Source organism: Triticum dicoccoides, chromosome 4B (genome assembly GCF_002162155.2).
Source record: "Triticum dicoccoides isolate Atlit2015 ecotype Zavitan chromosome 4B, WEW_v2.0, whole genome shotgun sequence".
Taxonomy (NCBI): domain Eukaryota; kingdom Viridiplantae; phylum Streptophyta; class Magnoliopsida; order Poales; family Poaceae; genus Triticum; species Triticum dicoccoides.
In genome coordinates, this window is record NC_041387.1 from 68,620,050 (window position 1) to 68,638,198 (window position 18,149).

At 45.5% G+C, this 18,149-nt stretch overlaps 1 protein-coding gene and 1 long non-coding RNA gene across 12 annotated transcripts in view; both read right to left on the bottom strand.

Moving 5' to 3' along the window:
* Positions 1 to 6,268: 6,268 nt before the first annotated feature.
* LOC119295060 lies at positions 6,269 to 10,577 on the bottom strand. 9 transcript variants are annotated; one of them, XR_005143693.1, is made up of 8 exons: positions 10,240 to 10,577; positions 9,741 to 10,151; positions 9,580 to 9,649; positions 9,366 to 9,491; positions 7,519 to 8,447; positions 7,171 to 7,244; positions 6,676 to 6,971; positions 6,269 to 6,580 (listed from the first exon to the last, which is right to left on the bottom strand). It is a non-coding gene; the product is annotated as an uncharacterized LOC119295060 (long non-coding RNA). The 9 variants fall into 9 exon arrangements; XR_005143692.1 differs by adding an exon at positions 9,186 to 9,288 and having other exon boundaries at positions 9,384 to 9,491; positions 9,580 to 10,151; XR_005143689.1 differs by having other exon boundaries at positions 7,519 to 7,651; positions 8,356 to 8,447; positions 9,580 to 10,151.
* A 5,748-nt stretch (positions 10,578 to 16,325) lies between these two features.
* The window catches only part of LOC119295061 (plant UBX domain-containing protein 11-like), an 8,161-nt gene continuing 6,337 nt past the window's right edge, over positions 16,326 to 18,149 (bottom strand). For all 3 annotated transcript variants that reach the window (XM_037573387.1, XM_037573389.1, XM_037573388.1), the window contains exons 9-10: positions 16,907 to 17,170; positions 16,326 to 16,770 (exon numbers count right to left, since the gene is read on the bottom strand). In XM_037573387.1, coding sequence (XP_037429284.1) covers positions 16,565 to 16,770; positions 16,907 to 17,170 — 470 coding nt within the window. In that variant the 3' untranslated portion in view covers positions 16,326 to 16,564. The remainder of the gene's footprint in view (positions 16,771 to 16,906; positions 17,171 to 18,149) is intronic.

An 18,149-nucleotide genomic window follows, 5' to 3' on the forward strand; every position in this document is an offset into this window, starting at 1 on the left:
CAGTAGCAAGCTACCATGGCTCAGTGGAAACACTAGGAGACATTTCCCAGTAAGAGAGGCTACTAAGGATAAACAACTAGATAGTCAGATCCCACACATACCAAGCATTTCAATAACATACACACAATATGCTCGATATGTGCAAATACAACATGGCATCACAACATGACTCTACAACTCAAGTATTTAATTCAATAGGCTCCAAGGAGCGAGATATTACAAACATAGGTCTCCTGACCCAACATTCAGAGCATACAAGTCAAAGCACATGCGGAAGCTTAACATGTCTGAGTACAGATAACTACAAATGAAAAAGGCTGAGAAGCCTGACTAACTACCAGATCCTGCCGAGGGCACAAGATTGTAGCTGAGGTAACAAGATGAACGTCGAAGTTCACGCGAAACTACTAGTGAGACTGAAGTCTCTCTGCAAAAACATAAATTAGGCAAACGTGAGTACAAATGTACCCAGCAAGACTTACATCAGAACTAACTACATATGCATCATTATCAATCAAGGGGATGGTGGGGTTTAACTGCAGCAAGCCAGCTTTGACTCGGTGGCTATCCTGAACTACGACTGCAAGTAACTCTTTTGAGGTGGCGCACATGAGTCCACATATTCACCAACCAATACAGCACTATGGATCCGCTCTTGACTCCCTACAAGAACGCCATCCATAGCACTCATGCTTATCTTGCGTATTTTAGAGTATCCACATTCAATTGTCTATGAACTGTATAGGCAACCCAGAAGTCCTTTACCGCGAACACGGCTATTCGAATAGATAATGTTAACCCTGCAGGGGTGTACTTCTTCACACACGCTCTCACCACTTACCGTCGTTTACACGACATGTACTCGGCAACCTTCAAGCGGAAGCCCAGCGAGGGTGTCGGCCACGACCTGACTAACCACACAAGTCTCTCGTCCAAGTTTATCGCCTATTCGGGTTACATCCGCAAGGAGATCCGGCCGGGGTGTCGCTCACGCCCCAAATGATGTGTGCAGGGTTCCCAAGCCCACCATCCGGGTGCCACTTGGTACACCGGGCCACTGTGCCTAGTCTATCCCAAGCCCACCTGTACCGGGTGCCACCTGGTAGACTACTAACACTACCTACAAACACCATAAACTAGTTGCGACTCCTGGAGAGAGATCAAGTCGGTTAATAAGTCGAGAGAGTCAATTAAGGATCCCAATGTGTGGTAGTAGCTGTTCATGGATCACAAACACAGAACTCAGTTCCTGAGGACGGCTTCAATGAGACAACCCACCATGTACTCCTACATGGCCTCTCACCGCTACCTTTACCAAATCGTGTTCACACACTTAGCTCACACATAGTAGGACATGTTCACACACCTCCAATTCATCCCCGATGAATCAGACCCGACACAACTCTAAGCATAGCAGGCATGACAACAAGCATGGATGAGTAGGCACATCAGGGCTCAAACAACTCCTACTCATGCTAGTGGGTTTCATCTATTTACTGTGGCAATGACAGGTCATGCAGAGGATAAGGGGGTTCAGCTACCGCGGCATGTAACAGTTGAAACGTTGTTGTCCTAATGCAGTAAAAGAGAGCGGGAGCGAGAGAGTGGGATTGTATCGGAATGAACAAGGGGGTTTTGCTTGCCTAGTACTTTTGAAGATAGTATAGTTCTTCATCGGTGTCATCGATCTCATCGTCGATTCATTCTTGAGAAGATTTAAATATACATCTTCACGTAATTCTCAGAATGTCCTGTTTGATATTTATGATCAATCTTATACCATGGACCTAGAAGATTTCACAACTGCTTGCAAACTTCCACAGTGGGGCAATGTTAATGAACCCCGCAAATCTGAATATAAAGACTTTCTTGCTAGTATCACTGTGGGAGAATCTAGAGATATAGCACAAGCTACCATAGGGAGCATTCATTTTCCTACTATACATTATTTTGCTCTCTTCATTGGTAGATGCTTTAACGGTAAAGATGAAGCATGTCACATGTGTGTCCCTGATCTTTGTGTCCTCAAGAGTGCTGTATTAGGTAATAAAGATTACAACTTGGGGGCAATAGTTGCACGTAGGTTGCATAATAATGGTATATCCAGAGATTTATTTGGAGGAATTTATGCGACCTGTGTTGCTAATTATCTTGGTATATCTCCACGTGAGGGTGATATGGAGTTGCCTGTCGCTTATTTAGATTTTGACGCTATTGTCAGGCACCGTTTTCTTGTGAGGAATGAACAATTCCTTCAGTATCGACTAATCTTTGACAGACATCATGATGTGCATGTTACTGAAAGAACATGCGGTGCCCCCATGTTTGGTTTTGGTAATTGATGACAATCTATATGGACTAATGGTTGCCTTGAGTTATATTTGAAGGTTTTGTCCATAGGCTTTTCTTGAAGTCCATGTGTTGGTTTCAAGGAGTTTATGAGTTGACCAAGGTGTTACTAAGGAATTATCCAAAGATTGGTCATGTGAGTGTTGAGCTTATTGCAAGCATGTCTTGAAGAATAAGATTGTCTGATCATTCATGTCCACCTTCAAGACATCATCCAAATGAAGAGAGTTGGAAAGATTCAACACACAAAGCGCACAAGATGTACCGAGGGATCAAGTGATCCCATGGTATGGTAAGCATTGTCCATTACGCTTTGTGTGCTAACCCATGGTCTTCGTGAGAGTTCTTTGTGGGGTTAGGTTACGGTGTGCAAGTTCAAGTGATGTATCACGAAGAGATCAAGTGCTTGAAGCTTGCCGTCCATTGTGGTGACAATGGACTTGTGAAGATGAGCGGAAGAGTGGCTCACCCATAGTGGAGTATGGGGGAGCAATCAACTAGTCTTCATCGAGCCAACGCACTCAAGAAAGGTGGTCCATCTTGAGGAGGAGTAGATCGTCATCATCTAGCTCAAGTGGATTTTGTGCAAGGCAAAGGTTTGCCCTTGATAGGTTTTCTATTTTACCGGTCTTATGGTAGTTGTGGGAGACCGAGTTATAGGATCGATTGTCGTACTATCAAGGGGGGCTCTCGATGAGTTGCTTGATCGTATCGTTCGTAGAGAGCTCAAACCATTGCATCCTTGCATCATCTTTATTGGTTCTTGTTTGGTTCTTCTCCTTGTGAGTTTTGGAGCTTTTGTCATTTTCATGACAAGCTCGAGTTCATCGAAAACGGAGTTCACATGCATCTTCTATGATGTTTTCGATGTTGGAGGTTCTGTCGGTTCTTCTCTGTTGGAGGTTTCTCTCCTCTCTTGTTAGGCATACCTCCCCTGCCTCTTCTTACTATAACCAACAAGCTTGAGTTTTCTCACAGTCTCTGTTTTGATGCTAATCGTTGTCTTGTATCCAACAAGCTTGAGTTTGCTCAATTCGAAGCTCATTTGCAGAAGTTATGGCAGTTCTGGTTTTATTGTTACCCTCTGTTGTCTTCTTTGCAAAATGAAGGACTCCTAGTGTTGCTGATCTGGGGCATGCGGTAGTACTGCTCTCCGGAGCGGTAGTACCGCAGGCCCTTGCGGTAGTACCGCTCTGTGGGAGCGGTAGTACCGTGGCCTCCGGCCAGGCGCAGCTGCTCGAGCGGTAGTAGGGGCGGATGTAATTTTTTACATCCGCGCCCTACGCGGTAGTACCGCGCCGCGAGCGCGGTAGTACCGTGGGCTCTGGCCAGGCTTAGCGGCATGAGCGGAAGTAGAGGCGGATGTAATTTTTTACATCCGCGCCCTACACGGTAGTACCGCTCTTCGTGTGCGGTAGTACCGTGCCGGAGTTTTGCGCAGGTCCTCCCTCAGCGGAAGTAGGTACGGAAGTAATTTTTACGTCTGTGCTTTCTCTGCGCCTGGTGTTGCCTGCCTTACGGTAGTACCGTAGGGGCGCGTGGTAGTACCGCTCCGGCGGTTCTACCGCTCGTTGCCCTGTGCAACATGCCTTCATCTGGCCAGAGCTGCACATGCGGTAGTACCACAACCTGCAGCGGTAGTACCGCAGCCAACCGCGGTAGTACCGCAGCTCCCTGCGGTAGTACCGCGTCGTGCGGGCTGAGTGAGGGGATAACGGTTGGTTTTTCTCCCCACCTATAAAAGGGGGTCTTCTTCCCCACTGAGACTTATCCTTTGAGCTCGTGTTCTTCCCTCATTGTTGACCTTCTTCGAGCTTGCTATCTCTCAATCCCTCCAATGATTCTTGCTAGTTCTTGAGGGAAAAGAGAGAGGAGATCTAGATCCACGTTTCCACCAATCACTTTCTCCTCTTAGTGAGGGGAACCCCTTGGATCTAGATCTTGGAGTTCTTCGTGTTCTTCTTTCGTTCTTCCTCTCATTTTCCTCCCTAGCATTAGTTGCTTTGGTGGGATTTGGGAGAGAAGGACTTGGGCACTCCTTGTGCCCTTGCCATTGCATTTGGTGCATCGGTTTGAGTTCTCCACGTGATACGTGGAAGTTACAAGTTGAGAAGCTTATTACTCTTGGGTGCTTGGTGCCCTTGAGCTTGTTCCTCTTGGGTGCTTGGGCGCCCTAGACGGTTGGTGGTGTTGGGAGCTCAATCATTATGGTGTAAAGCTCCGGGCAAGCGTCGGGGTCTCCAATTAGGTTGTGGAGATCACCCCGAGCAATTTGACGGGTACCGATGACCGCCCCCAAGGGTTGCCAAAGTGTACGGGTTCGGTGACCGCCCCCAAGGGTCGCCATTTGTACGGGTTCGGTGATCGCCCTCAAGGGTCCCTTAGTGGAATCACGGCATCTTGCATTGTGCGAGGGCGTGAGGAGATTACGGTGGCCCTGGTGGCTTCTTGGGGAGCATTGTGCCTCCACACCGCTCCAAACGGAGATTAGCATCCGCAAGGGTGTGAACTTCGGGATACATCGTCGTCTCCGCGTGCCTCGGTTATCTCTTACCCGAGCCCTTTACTTATGCACGTTACTTTGTGATAGCAATATTGTTCTTTGTCATATATCTTGCTATCACATAGTTGCTTATCTTGCTTAGCATAAGTTGTTGGTGCACATAGGTGAGCCTAGTTGTTTTAGGTTTTGTGCTTGACAAATTAACCGCTAGGTTTATTCCGCATTTGTTCAAGCCTCAACCGTAATTATTTTAAAGTGCCTATTCACCCCCCTCCCCCTCTAGGCGACATCCTCGATCTTTCAGTTACTCTCCCTGCTCCTTCCCTTTTTGATTACCAGGCGAGGTGGAGCCAATGATAATAGTTGTGGGCAGTGAGGTCGAGGACGATGGGGATGAAAGGGCTGACATCGGTGATGGTGTCAGCGAGCGAGATGGGTGCAGCCAGAAGAGTAGTAGGTGTTGGTGGTGTTAGGGAAAGAGTGGAGGAAGAAGAGGCCGCCCTGACGGCGGCTCTGGCGATGATAGCAGTCCGGTGCTCGAAGTAGCCGGGCGGCGGTGGCAGTGGTGGGGTGGGTGGAGCCATACCCTAAACCCTAGGATCGAAAAACCGATACCATGATAGATGAATAAAACTATTGCTTGTATTATGTTTAGCATAGGGTACATGGCTATATATATTGGTACAAACCGACTTAGACTAGATATTACAAACCGACTTGGACTAGGAAACTTTAGATCCAAGGAATAGTCTAATAGTCATTTCTTTAAGTCGCGGGGTGAGTGACTAAGCAAGATGATAGTATAGGGAGGTTGTATGCGAGATAAGAACAAGTAGGCCCCAAGACGTACTAGTTTTGTTGTGTGTGGACCCTAGACATGTTAACAAGTTCTCTTTGCCAGTCTTGCTCTTGCGATCAAGACTTTTCATAAATTACTCATGCAACGCTCTTCTTCTTCATTAATATGTGAGGTAAATTTTTGTCTCCATTTAAAAAAATTGCAAGACCACAAAAGTCTCCGCATAGGATCAGTTGTGGCCCTAATGTGGGCTACCAGTTTCTGAAAAAGGCTTCACGCCCCTTCTCTGGACTATTCCAAAGCACATAAAATATATCGTAGACATTTGAAAATATATTCCATATAAGAATATAAATCCAAATCCAAATACAATAATGGTTTAATTTCAAAGCCCAAAATAATTCTTAAAAATGTTATTATTTCTGGTTTTGATCGAAACCCTTGCAAAAAATATCAAATATCAATGAAGAGCATTTTGGTTTCATTGAATGCAATTTTAGGTTTTTTTTCCTTTATTTAATTTTTTAGGCTTCAAATTTCCTCAATTCAAATTTCTTGAATTTAAATATGATGCATGATGCTCTCTAATATAATTATTATAAGCAAATATTCTAGGGTTGTGCAATGTCCCCCTTTATATATAAGGCAACCACAACAGAAGCACAACAATCAACTGCAAAACAGAGGTCCACGGAAACAAAGAAAAGAAAATAAAAAGGTACGGCACAAGCTGGGCGCAACAGCTCAACAAGCCCACAAACGTGAAGTGCATAATATAGCCTCGAGGGGGATAAATGATCATGAGAAGTCTAGTCGCCACGTCCGTGTGCTTCCTCGTCAATCTGTCAATGGCCACCTTGTCCTGTCGCTTGGAGAGAGGCTTCCAAAGTTGCAAGAATCCACTGAGTTTGCAAATCGAGTTCGTGGCCCTGGAAGGAAATATAAGTTCTGTTAGAGCTTTATTCCAATCACACCAAAGAGTCCAAGCCAAGGTACCAAAATTGATCCACATCAGTCTACGAACCTGGCCAGTGCAATTATCATCAACTGGTGCCATTCGGGAAGGAGGTTGGGTACCAATCATTGTCCTAGACTTCCCAAAAGCAGCTCCACATGAACTAGGCGGGCACGAAATAAAAAGAACTAGCGGTTGGGGCGCCACCCGGTGGCGCCGCTTAAGAGGAAGCTGGGCGGTGCCAGGTGGGAGGCGCCCCTTCGGCTTTTTTCTTGTCACACATGCATATACAACTGAAAACCTTGTTAATCAATGACCATAAAGCAGGCCAAATCCCTTGAGAGTAGTCATCCAAATCATTAGAGCTGAAAGCGGATTGGGAGCCAAATGAGTTCAAACTACTTGATGGACTAAACATCTAGAAACAAGCATTTCATCCACATCTGGAACTTAAGAGGGATCTACTGACCAACGTCAATAGCTTCTTGTCTAACCAAAGAGAAAACATACAAGGGTAGCAGATCATAGAAATTATATTGATGTTAACAGGCAGAAACCTTCTACCTTCTTAACGAAAAGAAAGCTAAAATCTTCAGGCAGGGCATACTTTCATTCTTTTAACAATATATCGATCGTTCCTGTAAAGAGCAAGCACATGACCAATTAGATATGTACCATCATCATTCAATTCATGTTTCCTAGAAACAAATAACAAAGAACAAATAAGATTACTTTCAGTGTAGGAGGCAATCCTTCCATTTTTTATAGAAAATGCAAAACAGTACATGATACTGAAATAATATGTTCTGCAACTACCGATTTTCTCAAAAGAGAGTAAAATAACCAGGGTAATGTTGAACATGCATGTGCAATTAGAACAAGCATGCATTCTTGACTAACAATGAGACTTACAGTTGGCACAACACTCGACCAGTTGAGGCTCAGATCGAACTACAATCAAGATGCAGGGGGGAGGGGGGGGAGCGACCAGTTGGCACAACACACGCCTTGTTATATATTCATTTCCCATTTTTTCCCAAGAAGCCTATTATTAGTAAGAATTAATGGTCAGAATATTCAGTGCGTGGTATTTTGGAAAATACTACAGTAAGAATCTCACATAAGAGAACTTGCACGAAATAAATAATGTGTGTGCCTATCAAGGCGACACAGATACTATTCTTTTTCTTGTTTAACATTCAACCAAGAGAATAAAAGAAGCATAGTTTCTTTTTACCAATTAAAAGAAGCATAGTTATAGGCACCTGTGAGATCACTGGCGGAGCTACGTGAGGGCAAAAGCAGGCCGTGGCCCGCCCTGCCCTCCAGGAAAATCTTATACTACTACACATGTGCAGTCCAACATTGTCTGAAGAAAAGAAAGAAAATGTGCAGTCCAACACTGCATCGTCACTAGCAAAAAACGCCGGGTCGCTCTTGTCCTCGCATGCAACACTGCATTTCCTTTGCTCCAGCGCTACTCTGTCAGCTAGGATAGTAGCTAGCTAGCTAGCCCTGAACCAGGTCAATCTCACATGCAGCTAGGGATTGTATTATCTGCTAAACATTAAATATTATTACTCTAGCTAGCAACCAGCATTGCACAAGCACATGTAATCAGCTAATGCATGTTGAATTAGTGTAGTTCAGAAATATTATTTTTGTGTTGCCCTCTAGGATGGCCCGCCCAGTTTTTTCTTCCTAGCTCCGCCACTGTGTGAGATCATCTTCAAACGTGGAGGCACTCACCCTTGGTACTGACCATTGTAGCGGCTATACTTATACTCAGAGCATACTGAAGCTAAAATAGTAGTTGAGGGCATGAGAAAATATAAGCACTTCTGCACAACAAAAAGGAAACTGTATGTCAGCAATATACACGCACACAGATGGTATGGCAGAAGAACAACTGAAAACCCTGAAGCACTGCAATATCTTGTTTGTATGGCAAAAGAACAAATGAAAATCCTGATGACATGGTATAAAAACATGATGAAACAAATCTCAAATTGGTAAACCAATAAGTTCTCAAGAAAGATAACCTGGAAAGCAAATCACAAGCACATCAATGTCAAACAGAACGAAAATTTGTTTCATAAAAGGATATCATACTATTTAGTATTTACAATACCTATGACCAGATACCTAGTAACAAAGTTGAATAATTTTAGTCCTTTCAGCCCTAGTTGATGCAGCAAAAGATGCACCAGTTGAGGCTCAAACAAATCCATCTTTTAAGAAGAAGCTGTTTTTGGTTGACAGGACAAGATCCATGATATGCACATATCTTTTTAGTATATTTCCAATGAAACCAAGGCACCATGTGAAGAACTCAGGTAGACACTTTACAAAAATAGAAGACATGCAGAAGTCATCTCATCCCTCATGTGCAACCGGCATGAATGAAAAAGTAAAAAACTTGAACTATGACAGGCATGATGGCTACAACTAAGCATCCATATAATTAATCGTGAAGGCAAAATCTGAAACAGTGACTAAAGTAGATTAATATATAATCCATGGAGTGATACCGGCATTCATGTAAATTAGACAGTAGGTGAAACTGAATCTTAACCTACATACAACAGATTCGAAGTGGCAATTGATGAGCTAGTGCATGAAAAGCCGATCAGAGCTTTTTGGCGAAAGCCACTCCGCAATCTGAGCATCACCCTTTGAAATCTACACCCAACCAGATAACAGTAGTACTATTGGAATGGCCTCAAAGATCAAGTATTAAGTTTTTAATGACTGCCTACCTTCTGATAAAGAACAACCTTAATTCGATCATCAAATGGAAGGTGTCCTACGAGCGTTATGTAAATAGTTACTCCACAAGATTAGATACCCGACAGTGATCTGTAATCTCCTCTGTTCTGCAGAACCTGGATATATTTGGCACAAGAATTAGCAAATACTGTATACTGTAAAACAGATAAATGGTCTGAACTCTGAAGGTAAACAGTCTCTTACCTTAGGTGCAATATAGTTGGGGCTACCACAGGTTGTATGCAGCAATCCGTCATTTTGAAAAGTTGCAGATCTTAAATTCAATTAAATTAAAATATCCTCGTTTAAAAATCAATAAAAATATAATGCTCAATACAATGAAATCACCGATAAGTCTATCATACCCCAAGATGTTGAGGTAAAGCACTGAGACCAAAATCAGAGATTTTGATGTTGCCTTCCCGGTCAATAAGAACGTTTTTTGGTTGTAACATGTAATATTGGGATAAGTCAGGAAGAAAAGAGACACAGCAATCAAGCCATACTGGCTATCTCGCGAAGTACATGATACATGGAAAATAATAATGATAGATAATCGTATGCCCGGACTGCTTCAAAAGAAAAAAGAAGCTTCGGTCGTCAGTATCTTAAGGTCTCAGTGGTAGACACCCTTTCCATGGCAATAGCTCGCACCTTCAATAGCTGCTGAAAAATCCTTCTTCCTTCTCTCGTTCGGATAATTTTCTAATCACAGCACCAAACCTTAAATCTCGTTATCAACAGACCAACCACCAAAAACCAAACATAATGCTCACCTAGAATATAATCAAACAGAGATTAGAGAGACAGGTGGTGGGAGAACCAAAAACAAATGAGAGGGCAAAAGAGAGGGAGAGGGCTCACCTAGCCTTCCGAATCGTCGTCTCATTGTACCTGTGCGCCAACCTTCCCCACGTCCAGGAACTACGAGATCAACACGCCTTGCCGCGGCCCGCGGGGAGGAGCATCACCGATGAAAGATGGCAGGGTTGTCGCCGCCTTGCCATCGGTGTCGTAGGGAGGAGCAGCGCCGTAGCTTGCTACGAGGATGCCAGAAGACCAGGGGGAGAAGCGGGCATTCCATCGGTGGCCAGCGTGGGAGGAGCGCTGGGGCGGCAGGTCGTCGGCGGCGGCGGCGGCGCCAACCCTAGACGGTGAGTGGGGAGACAAAACGAGAGATGTTGCGTGTGTGAGAGGCCCAGCCAAACCCCCACGCGTTTTTCTTTCTCCCCCTCATAGTTGCACAGTAAAAAAAAAGATTGATGCGGCAAGCGCCCAACCCCTCCTGCCCACGTGGCATGCGCGAGACATCACCCTTGATGCGCAGCTTAATGTTTTTAATGTGGTTCAGGTCTTCCGCCTCTCCACAAAGCGGGCATTTCACATCGTCAGGCCCGTTTCGTTTTTGGACTTGGTCTCCTGAAGGAAACCGACCCTTAATGAGTTGACACAGGAAGACCTTTATCTTTGGTGGTAGCTTAGCTTTCCATAAGGCTTTCAGTTCCTTTTTTTTTTTTGAAAAGAAGGATAACCCCAGCCTCTACATCAATCGATGCATGCAGCCATATTATTAAGTAAAAACGCAACAAAGTCTCAAGGTACAGAAAAGCTCATAGTCCGAGCTTATAACTAAACACAAAGGGAAAAGTGCCACATTCGGCGATAAAGAATAAACTACGTTGCTTACACACCTAGCCTATTATTAGCTCGTCGTTCAAATCGACTCAAGATAGCCCGTGCTACCATCTCCCAACGGTTGCACCCAATAGCCAAAAGCTCCCTGAAGTCTGCATGAGTTAGTAACAACCACATACGGATCCAGGTTGTAGCTTTGTAGATAACCTGCAAAAAATTAGTGAACTTTGTTCCGTTAAAAATCAAATCATTTCTAGTATACCAGATAGACCAAAATAAAGCACATATCCCTAGGCTTTCGATTCCTCTTGACCCTCTCCAACCGCAAGTCTATCGTAGAGTGATTTGGTTGAAAACAGGCCGGAGGGGTCCAACTTCCATGATGTCTCATCCAAAGATGTCTAGAGGGTAACGCTAGCCACCAAGGAGGACAGCACAAGCCACTCCGCAGTCTCAGGTGGGCCAAGGAACCTACGTAAGTGAGGTTTCGTCCTTGATCCTCCATGATTGTCGCCTCCGAGATCGCTGGGTGCTCAGATATGGCAAATAATAAAGGGAACTGCACCCTGAGGGGGTCATTCCCGGACCAACAATCCAACAAGAATAAAGTGTCCATGCCTCTATTGACCGCGACAACCGTCCCCATGCGGAAGATCGGTTTGAGAGACTGGATCATCTGCCAGAACTGAGAGCCTCTGGCGGTGGAGCATGTTAGAGTTGTGTCGAATATAGTGTACAAGGTAGGTTACAGTTGGACTTGTAGTTGTATTGTGTTTAGATAGGATATGAAGGCGTGTCCAAGTAGGACACTTGTATCATAGGCCTCTCATATATATAGGGGGTAGACACATGATATAACCCATGCCAACATAATAGCACAGCCACGCAAGGGGGAGCCGACGGCGTGTGCCGGCACCCGGGTGGCCGGCGTGCGATATTGTGACGGTGTCATGGGGAGGAGCACCTATAGTCAGGCCCCGAGGATGTAGCCATATCGGTGAACCTCATTAACAAATCTTGGTATCGTGCTCGTGTGATTGCTTGGTCCTCGGATGATCGACGGTGACCTCAGATTTATTCTAACAAATGGTACCATGAGCTAGGTTGTCGGGAGGTTGCTGGTTTGTTGATCTGGAGGAAGTGATTGGAGGTGCGTGTGGATGTGGCAGATCGGATTGATAAGCACGGGGAGCCAGCGCGTGTGCCAGCGCCCAGGCGGCCGGGATGCGGCATTGTAGCGGTGTCATGGGGATGAGCACCCGTAGTCAGGCCCCGGGAATGTAGCCATATCGGTGAACCTCGTTAACAAATCTCGATGTCGTGCTCGTGTGATTGCTTGGTCCTTGGATGATCGACGGTGACCTCGGATTTATTCTAACAAGTGGTACCAGAGCTGTACATGCTGATGCAAACACGTGAGATTTGTTTGAGACAAAAAAAAAGACCAATGTGTCGTATTGGTATTGACGTGGCATGGACAACAACACAATAAAGAAAAGGAAGCTTTGGAGGTTATGGGGGCAAAGGCTTAGTGCACGCATGGAGACTACCACAGGAGTTAATTTTTTCTTTTGGAAGTGTTGCTAAGTGCACATGAGCTTTTACCATCACGATGGCAGATTGGTGATGTGCGTCAAGGCTTGTGGAGTCTGGAGCATGTCACGCAGTCGAACGAGTTCGGCGGGGTCAGACTTGGCAGTCTGACAGATCAACGCAAGTCGGTTGATATAGAAGACGGTGGTGGGATCGGCGACAACGACATAGGAACGTGATGCTGATGATGACCGACTTCTGGGCGTGGAAACACGTGGTGCAGGCCCTAGTGCTTGTGTGGCTTCGACAAGACTATGGCGGGGTTGATTCAAGATGGCGTACGCATGAGAGCTTGAAGTCGATGGGGCGCAAGGGTGGATTGATCATCCACCATGGAGTCCTGTTGAAGGTGGAGCTGGAGTCTGGAAGACTTCACTCGGTGCTGGATTGATGGGCTATGGTGTAAGGATCCAGGGAGTCGAAGCCTATTTCAGTAGGAAAAGCGAGGGACACGTAATTTGGACTGGAGCCCAGTGGTCTGATGGAGGCGTGAAACTCGTCATCGGTCGGCGATGATCGGTGATACTCTGCAGTGGGGATTGAGTGGTGTGGGTTCGCGATCCTTGAGTCTCGACCGGGACAGCAGAGGCTCGACGTGGTAATAGCGGCGAGGCGTGCAGTATGCACGGGACATGGAGATGGACCAAGGCTCTGGTGGTCATACATGTGGTGAGACAACTGCGAATTTGACTGGGGATGACTACAAGCAACGCTGAAATTCCTTCAAGTTTCAAACAGGCGGTCAAGAAAGGAGCGGTGATGTTGAGTTCAGGTAACTTTTATGTGTGACGCCCAATATGTGAGTTGTTCATTTTCACGCAGGTCAGTGATCAATGTGTGATGGCGTTGAACTGATACTCTGGAAGTTGGGAGTACAAACTAGAGTAACAAGGAACTTATTTTTGCTCGAGTGTGTTGACTGTGGTCAAGAAAAGAAGGGACTACAAGTTGCAAGTGGAGTCATATGGAGTATTTAAAGTAGCAGCGGTGCTCATGGGATAAGCTCTAGTCCAATGTACATGAAGTTTGACGCATTGACAAATTCAAGGTGGTGGAGAATATTCGCCAAGGTGGAGTTTGTTAGAGTTGTGTCAAATATAGTGTACAAGGTAGGTTACAGTTGGGCTTGTAGTTGTATTATGTTTAGATAGGATATGAAGTCGTGTCCAAGTAGGACACTTGTATCCTAGGCCTCTCATATGGACGAGACTTGCCTGCTCCCTTCCCATGCTCCCATCCGTGCTCCCGCGTACATGGCTTAATTTGATTGGAAGAAAATAAGACCCGGCCCCACCCCCTGAAAATCAGGGGGGAGGTGATTAGATTAGAAAAGAAAAAGGGAAAAGAACAGTCGTAGGATGAAGTGGGAGCACGGATGGAAGCATGGAAAGGGAGCAGGCAAGCCGGATCCCTCTCATATATAGAGGGGGTAGACACACGATGTAACCTATGCCAACATAATAGCACAGGCACGCAAGGGGGAGCCAGCGCCCGGTGGCCGTTGTGCGGTATTGTGACGGTGTCACGAGAAGGAGCGCCCATAGTCAAGCCCCGAGGATGTAGCCATATCGGTGAACCTCGTTAACAAATCTCGGTGTCGTGCTCGTGTGATTGTTTGGTCCTCGAATAATCAACGATGACCTCAAATTTATTGTAACAGAGCAGCATGACAAGGATTGACTCCTCAAGTATTTAGCTCGTATCAAGTCAAGCCAGAGGTCGCGGTCCCCTCAAACGATGCGCCAAATCCATTTGGTCACTAGGCATAGATTCATACGTCTGGTGAAAGTGATGCCCAGACTCCGGATACGTCCGGTGGGCTTGTTGGTCCACCTAAGAGCATCTCCAACACGCGCGTCAAAAGATGCGTCCGTGCGGTAAAATTGTTTTTTAGCGCGCACGGCCCGGTTTTGCACACTCCAACGATGACGGCAAACTACCGCGCACGGGGAGCGTTTGCGCGCGCGGGGGAGAAAGCGGCAACTGGAGCGATAGATGTGGCGCACCGCTTCGCGCGCGCCTATAAAATCTGGCGCTCGCCACGTGCCCTCCTCCTCGCCACATCGCCGCTCTTTCTCGCCGCTTTCCCCGCCACCACCGTGCCACCATGTCGTCACGCCGCCGGGGTTCTTCGGGCTACCGCGGCGTTCGCGAGCGCCCCAACGGCTGGTACTCCGCCGAGATCCGGTCCGGCCATGTCCGGCTCGGCCTCGGCTCGTTCCGGACCGCGCACGAGGCGGCACGCGCGTACGACGCGGCGGCGTGGCGCTTGGAGAGGCCCCCGTCGCAGATGAACTTCTGGGACGTCTTCACGCGCAAGCGGGCGCAGCGCCTCGCCCCTCCGCCTCGTCTCATCACCGACCAGGACCGTGCGGACCATGTTCGGCAGCAGCGCCGCCTCCTCATCACCGAGGAGGACGAGCGAGCCATGGCGGAGTGGCGTCGTCGCCACCCGGAGGACGTCGCAGACGAGAACGCCTTCTGGGCAGAGAGGACGGCAAGGCGCCGCCGGAGCGTGCCGACAGGCGTCAGCGCAAGGCACTGGCCTTATCGCAGTGCGATATCGTCGAGAACGGCGGGCAATCGATCTTCTCCCCCAACGATCTGCGTTGGGATGACATGTGGCTTGATACCTTAGGCAACACCACCGAGGATGATGATAGTGATGATGATGACGGCTGGGAGTCACCGTAGTTTTTTCTCTCTAGTTGCACCGTAATTTTTTCTCTCTAGTTGCACCATAATTCTATCTATCTATGTTGCATTCTCATTATACGCTCCACCGTCAATAACCTAGACGCAACTGCAACCATGTGCAGCCGCGCATTTCTCAAGATAGGGTGGGATGTTTCCAGAGAAGAGGAGAGGTGGGGAAAGCCAAAGCAGTTAGGCGTGCACAAATACAAGGCAATCTTGGCGATCTTTTCCCATGTGAAGAGAACTTTGCTTAGATAACCACGCCGCCACCTGCAATGAAATATTTGCATCGTCTGGTCCCCGTCCTTTGTCTCATCACAGCTGATAACCAAAAACCTCTACAACCATCAATTGTTCAGGACAAAAGTATATAAGGTGTATGCGATTTAAATCAAACGCTCTTATATTTCTTTAGATCAAATGCTTTTATTTTTTTAAAGAAATATAAGAGCATTTGATCTACACGCTTTTATATTTCTTTACAGAGGGAGTACCATCATATTGTCTATAATCATCATAATAGTTATCCTTTTACGGTAGAATTAATATCCCAAGTGTTTTACAGACTACAGGAGGAACAAATAAATTGTAACAAGAGCTTAAAGCCTCCTTTGGTTCAGAAGATTCTAAAAAACGCAGAAAAGGGAAAAAAAATACAAGAAGCAGAAATTGGATTGGAATGCATGTGTAGAACAATGGATGGAGAAACATAGGAATTTTATATAGGACCACTAATAAATATAGTCAGATCAAATTAAAACCACATGGAAAGGTATAATTAGCATGTTATTATGCCACTAAGGATCTCAGTCTCATCCTTCATGTATATAGGAAATTAAAAGAGGTCCAAGTGAATTGTAAAATTCCTGCATTTTTTCTCTCAAACCAAAACCAAGCAAAAATCTCCTCTATTTTTCCTGTGTTCGCTCCACTATTCTTTTGAACCGAAAGAGGCCTAAATATATGAAAAAATTACAGCCATAATAGACTACAAAGAAATAATTAGTAAAAGCTCACAAAGGTTGTGCTCCCAAGGACGAGATACTACATCAAATTATATATGCTCGTATCGAAATAACAAAGGTCATTCCTGGGGTGAACAAAGTAATTTCTAGGGTTGCACGTGCCATACTACTAGTTATGTATAAGCGCTGTAATTTAACACCTCAGTTTGTTCCCAACATATGTATAAGCACTGTAGTTTAACACCTCAGTTCGTTACCAACATATTTATTTCCTCGTTAAACGGCAGTCCGGTCACCCCCTATTTCTTTTCATCGCCTCCAAACTCTGTAGAATTCCCATTCCAGAAGACATTTCTATTATCAGATGGATCTTGTTCTTCACTGCTTAGAGTGTGAATGTTGCCACCGAACTGTCGGGGCCGCCTTCTCAAGGTATTTCCAGAGCTATGAGTAGCTGTTTGTTGACTTCCATCACCACGAAGAGGTTGGGATTGAGAGCTTGGTCCTGCCAGAGAAGTAATCATAATTTCACTAGTCAGAAGTGGGATTATTTTCAAAAATACTACTCTGCAATCACGATCAATCCAAATAACAGACCAACAAGGAAATATCAGCAGAAGAATCTAAATAAGAAAACATACTGTACTGCTGCGAGCCTTCATTTCCCAGTTGATCAGGATTTGATGGGGTGGGATTTCCTCTCAAGTAGGACAATGGATTCACGTATGATAACGCTGCCCCCAGAAAACCCCAACCACCCGACCTGTCTGTATCCCCAGTGCGATCCAGATCACTGGATGGCAATGACGATTGGTGCCTTGCCACTTTAACAGATTGACGATTCGGAACGACAACAAGGGCCTGGCGGGTTTCAATACCCAACTCATACAATGTGGTTTCCAGATCTGAACAAAAATTTGACGATCAGTTAGATCCAACAATTCAACAGTATGATCCAAAGTTAGTATAATGAAGTAATGAGCTTCCAAATAGAAAGTCTTGTATAAAATTACAACATGGATGTTTTAAAAAAAAGTGATGCAATCTCAGCACACAAGTAAAACACAATGGGACCATACCTGAAACACCTTATTCAAGTTTACATCATTACAGTCAAATGCCCAGGAAGTTAAAGTTAACCTCAAGAGGGGGATTCACATGCAGAATTTTATTTTGAAGTCTATATGAAAAGATTACTTATCTGAACTAATAGCAAGAAAGAGTTCAAGCATACATGACCAGCTTATGGACCAAATGAAAGCCTTACTTCATAGTCCATACTATCATTCATACCAAGTAGATGGTGCATTAGAATGTGTGGCCGTGTGCAACCAAACGTTAAGCAAATAAATGGATTAACACTCTGTGCCTATATAGTGCAAGTCCTGGTAATTCATCAGGAAAGTCCTGGTGAAGCAAAACTTCAAGCCAACCTGTGGTGTATATTTAAGCCAAAAAGACGCTCACGTAGATCTTCAAAATGGTACACAATATTAGATATTTCACATGCAAATGATAATAGTATATTCTCACCAAGAATCACTCTGTTCCTATAAGCAAGAAATGATTTTTTTTTCATGTAATTTCTGTAAAACAAGGCTCAACCTCAATTCTTCCATCTGTTTCCTAATTTTACCCCTCCAACGGTCCACACCAGCTCATCCACCTGCATACCCCTTCGACTGGGACGTCTCCTTTTTCTTTCCTTTTCATTCCACAGTAACTCCTTGCATCCCCTATCCCTTCGCCTTCTCCTTTTCTCTTCCACAGCGAGGTTCTTCCTCTTTCCTTTTCTCAATGGCAGACCCAGAAATCCCCAGCAGTGAGGAGAGAGAAGTCTGCTTGTGTCGTACTGAGTAGTAGGTACGTAGTTAAGCGTAGATT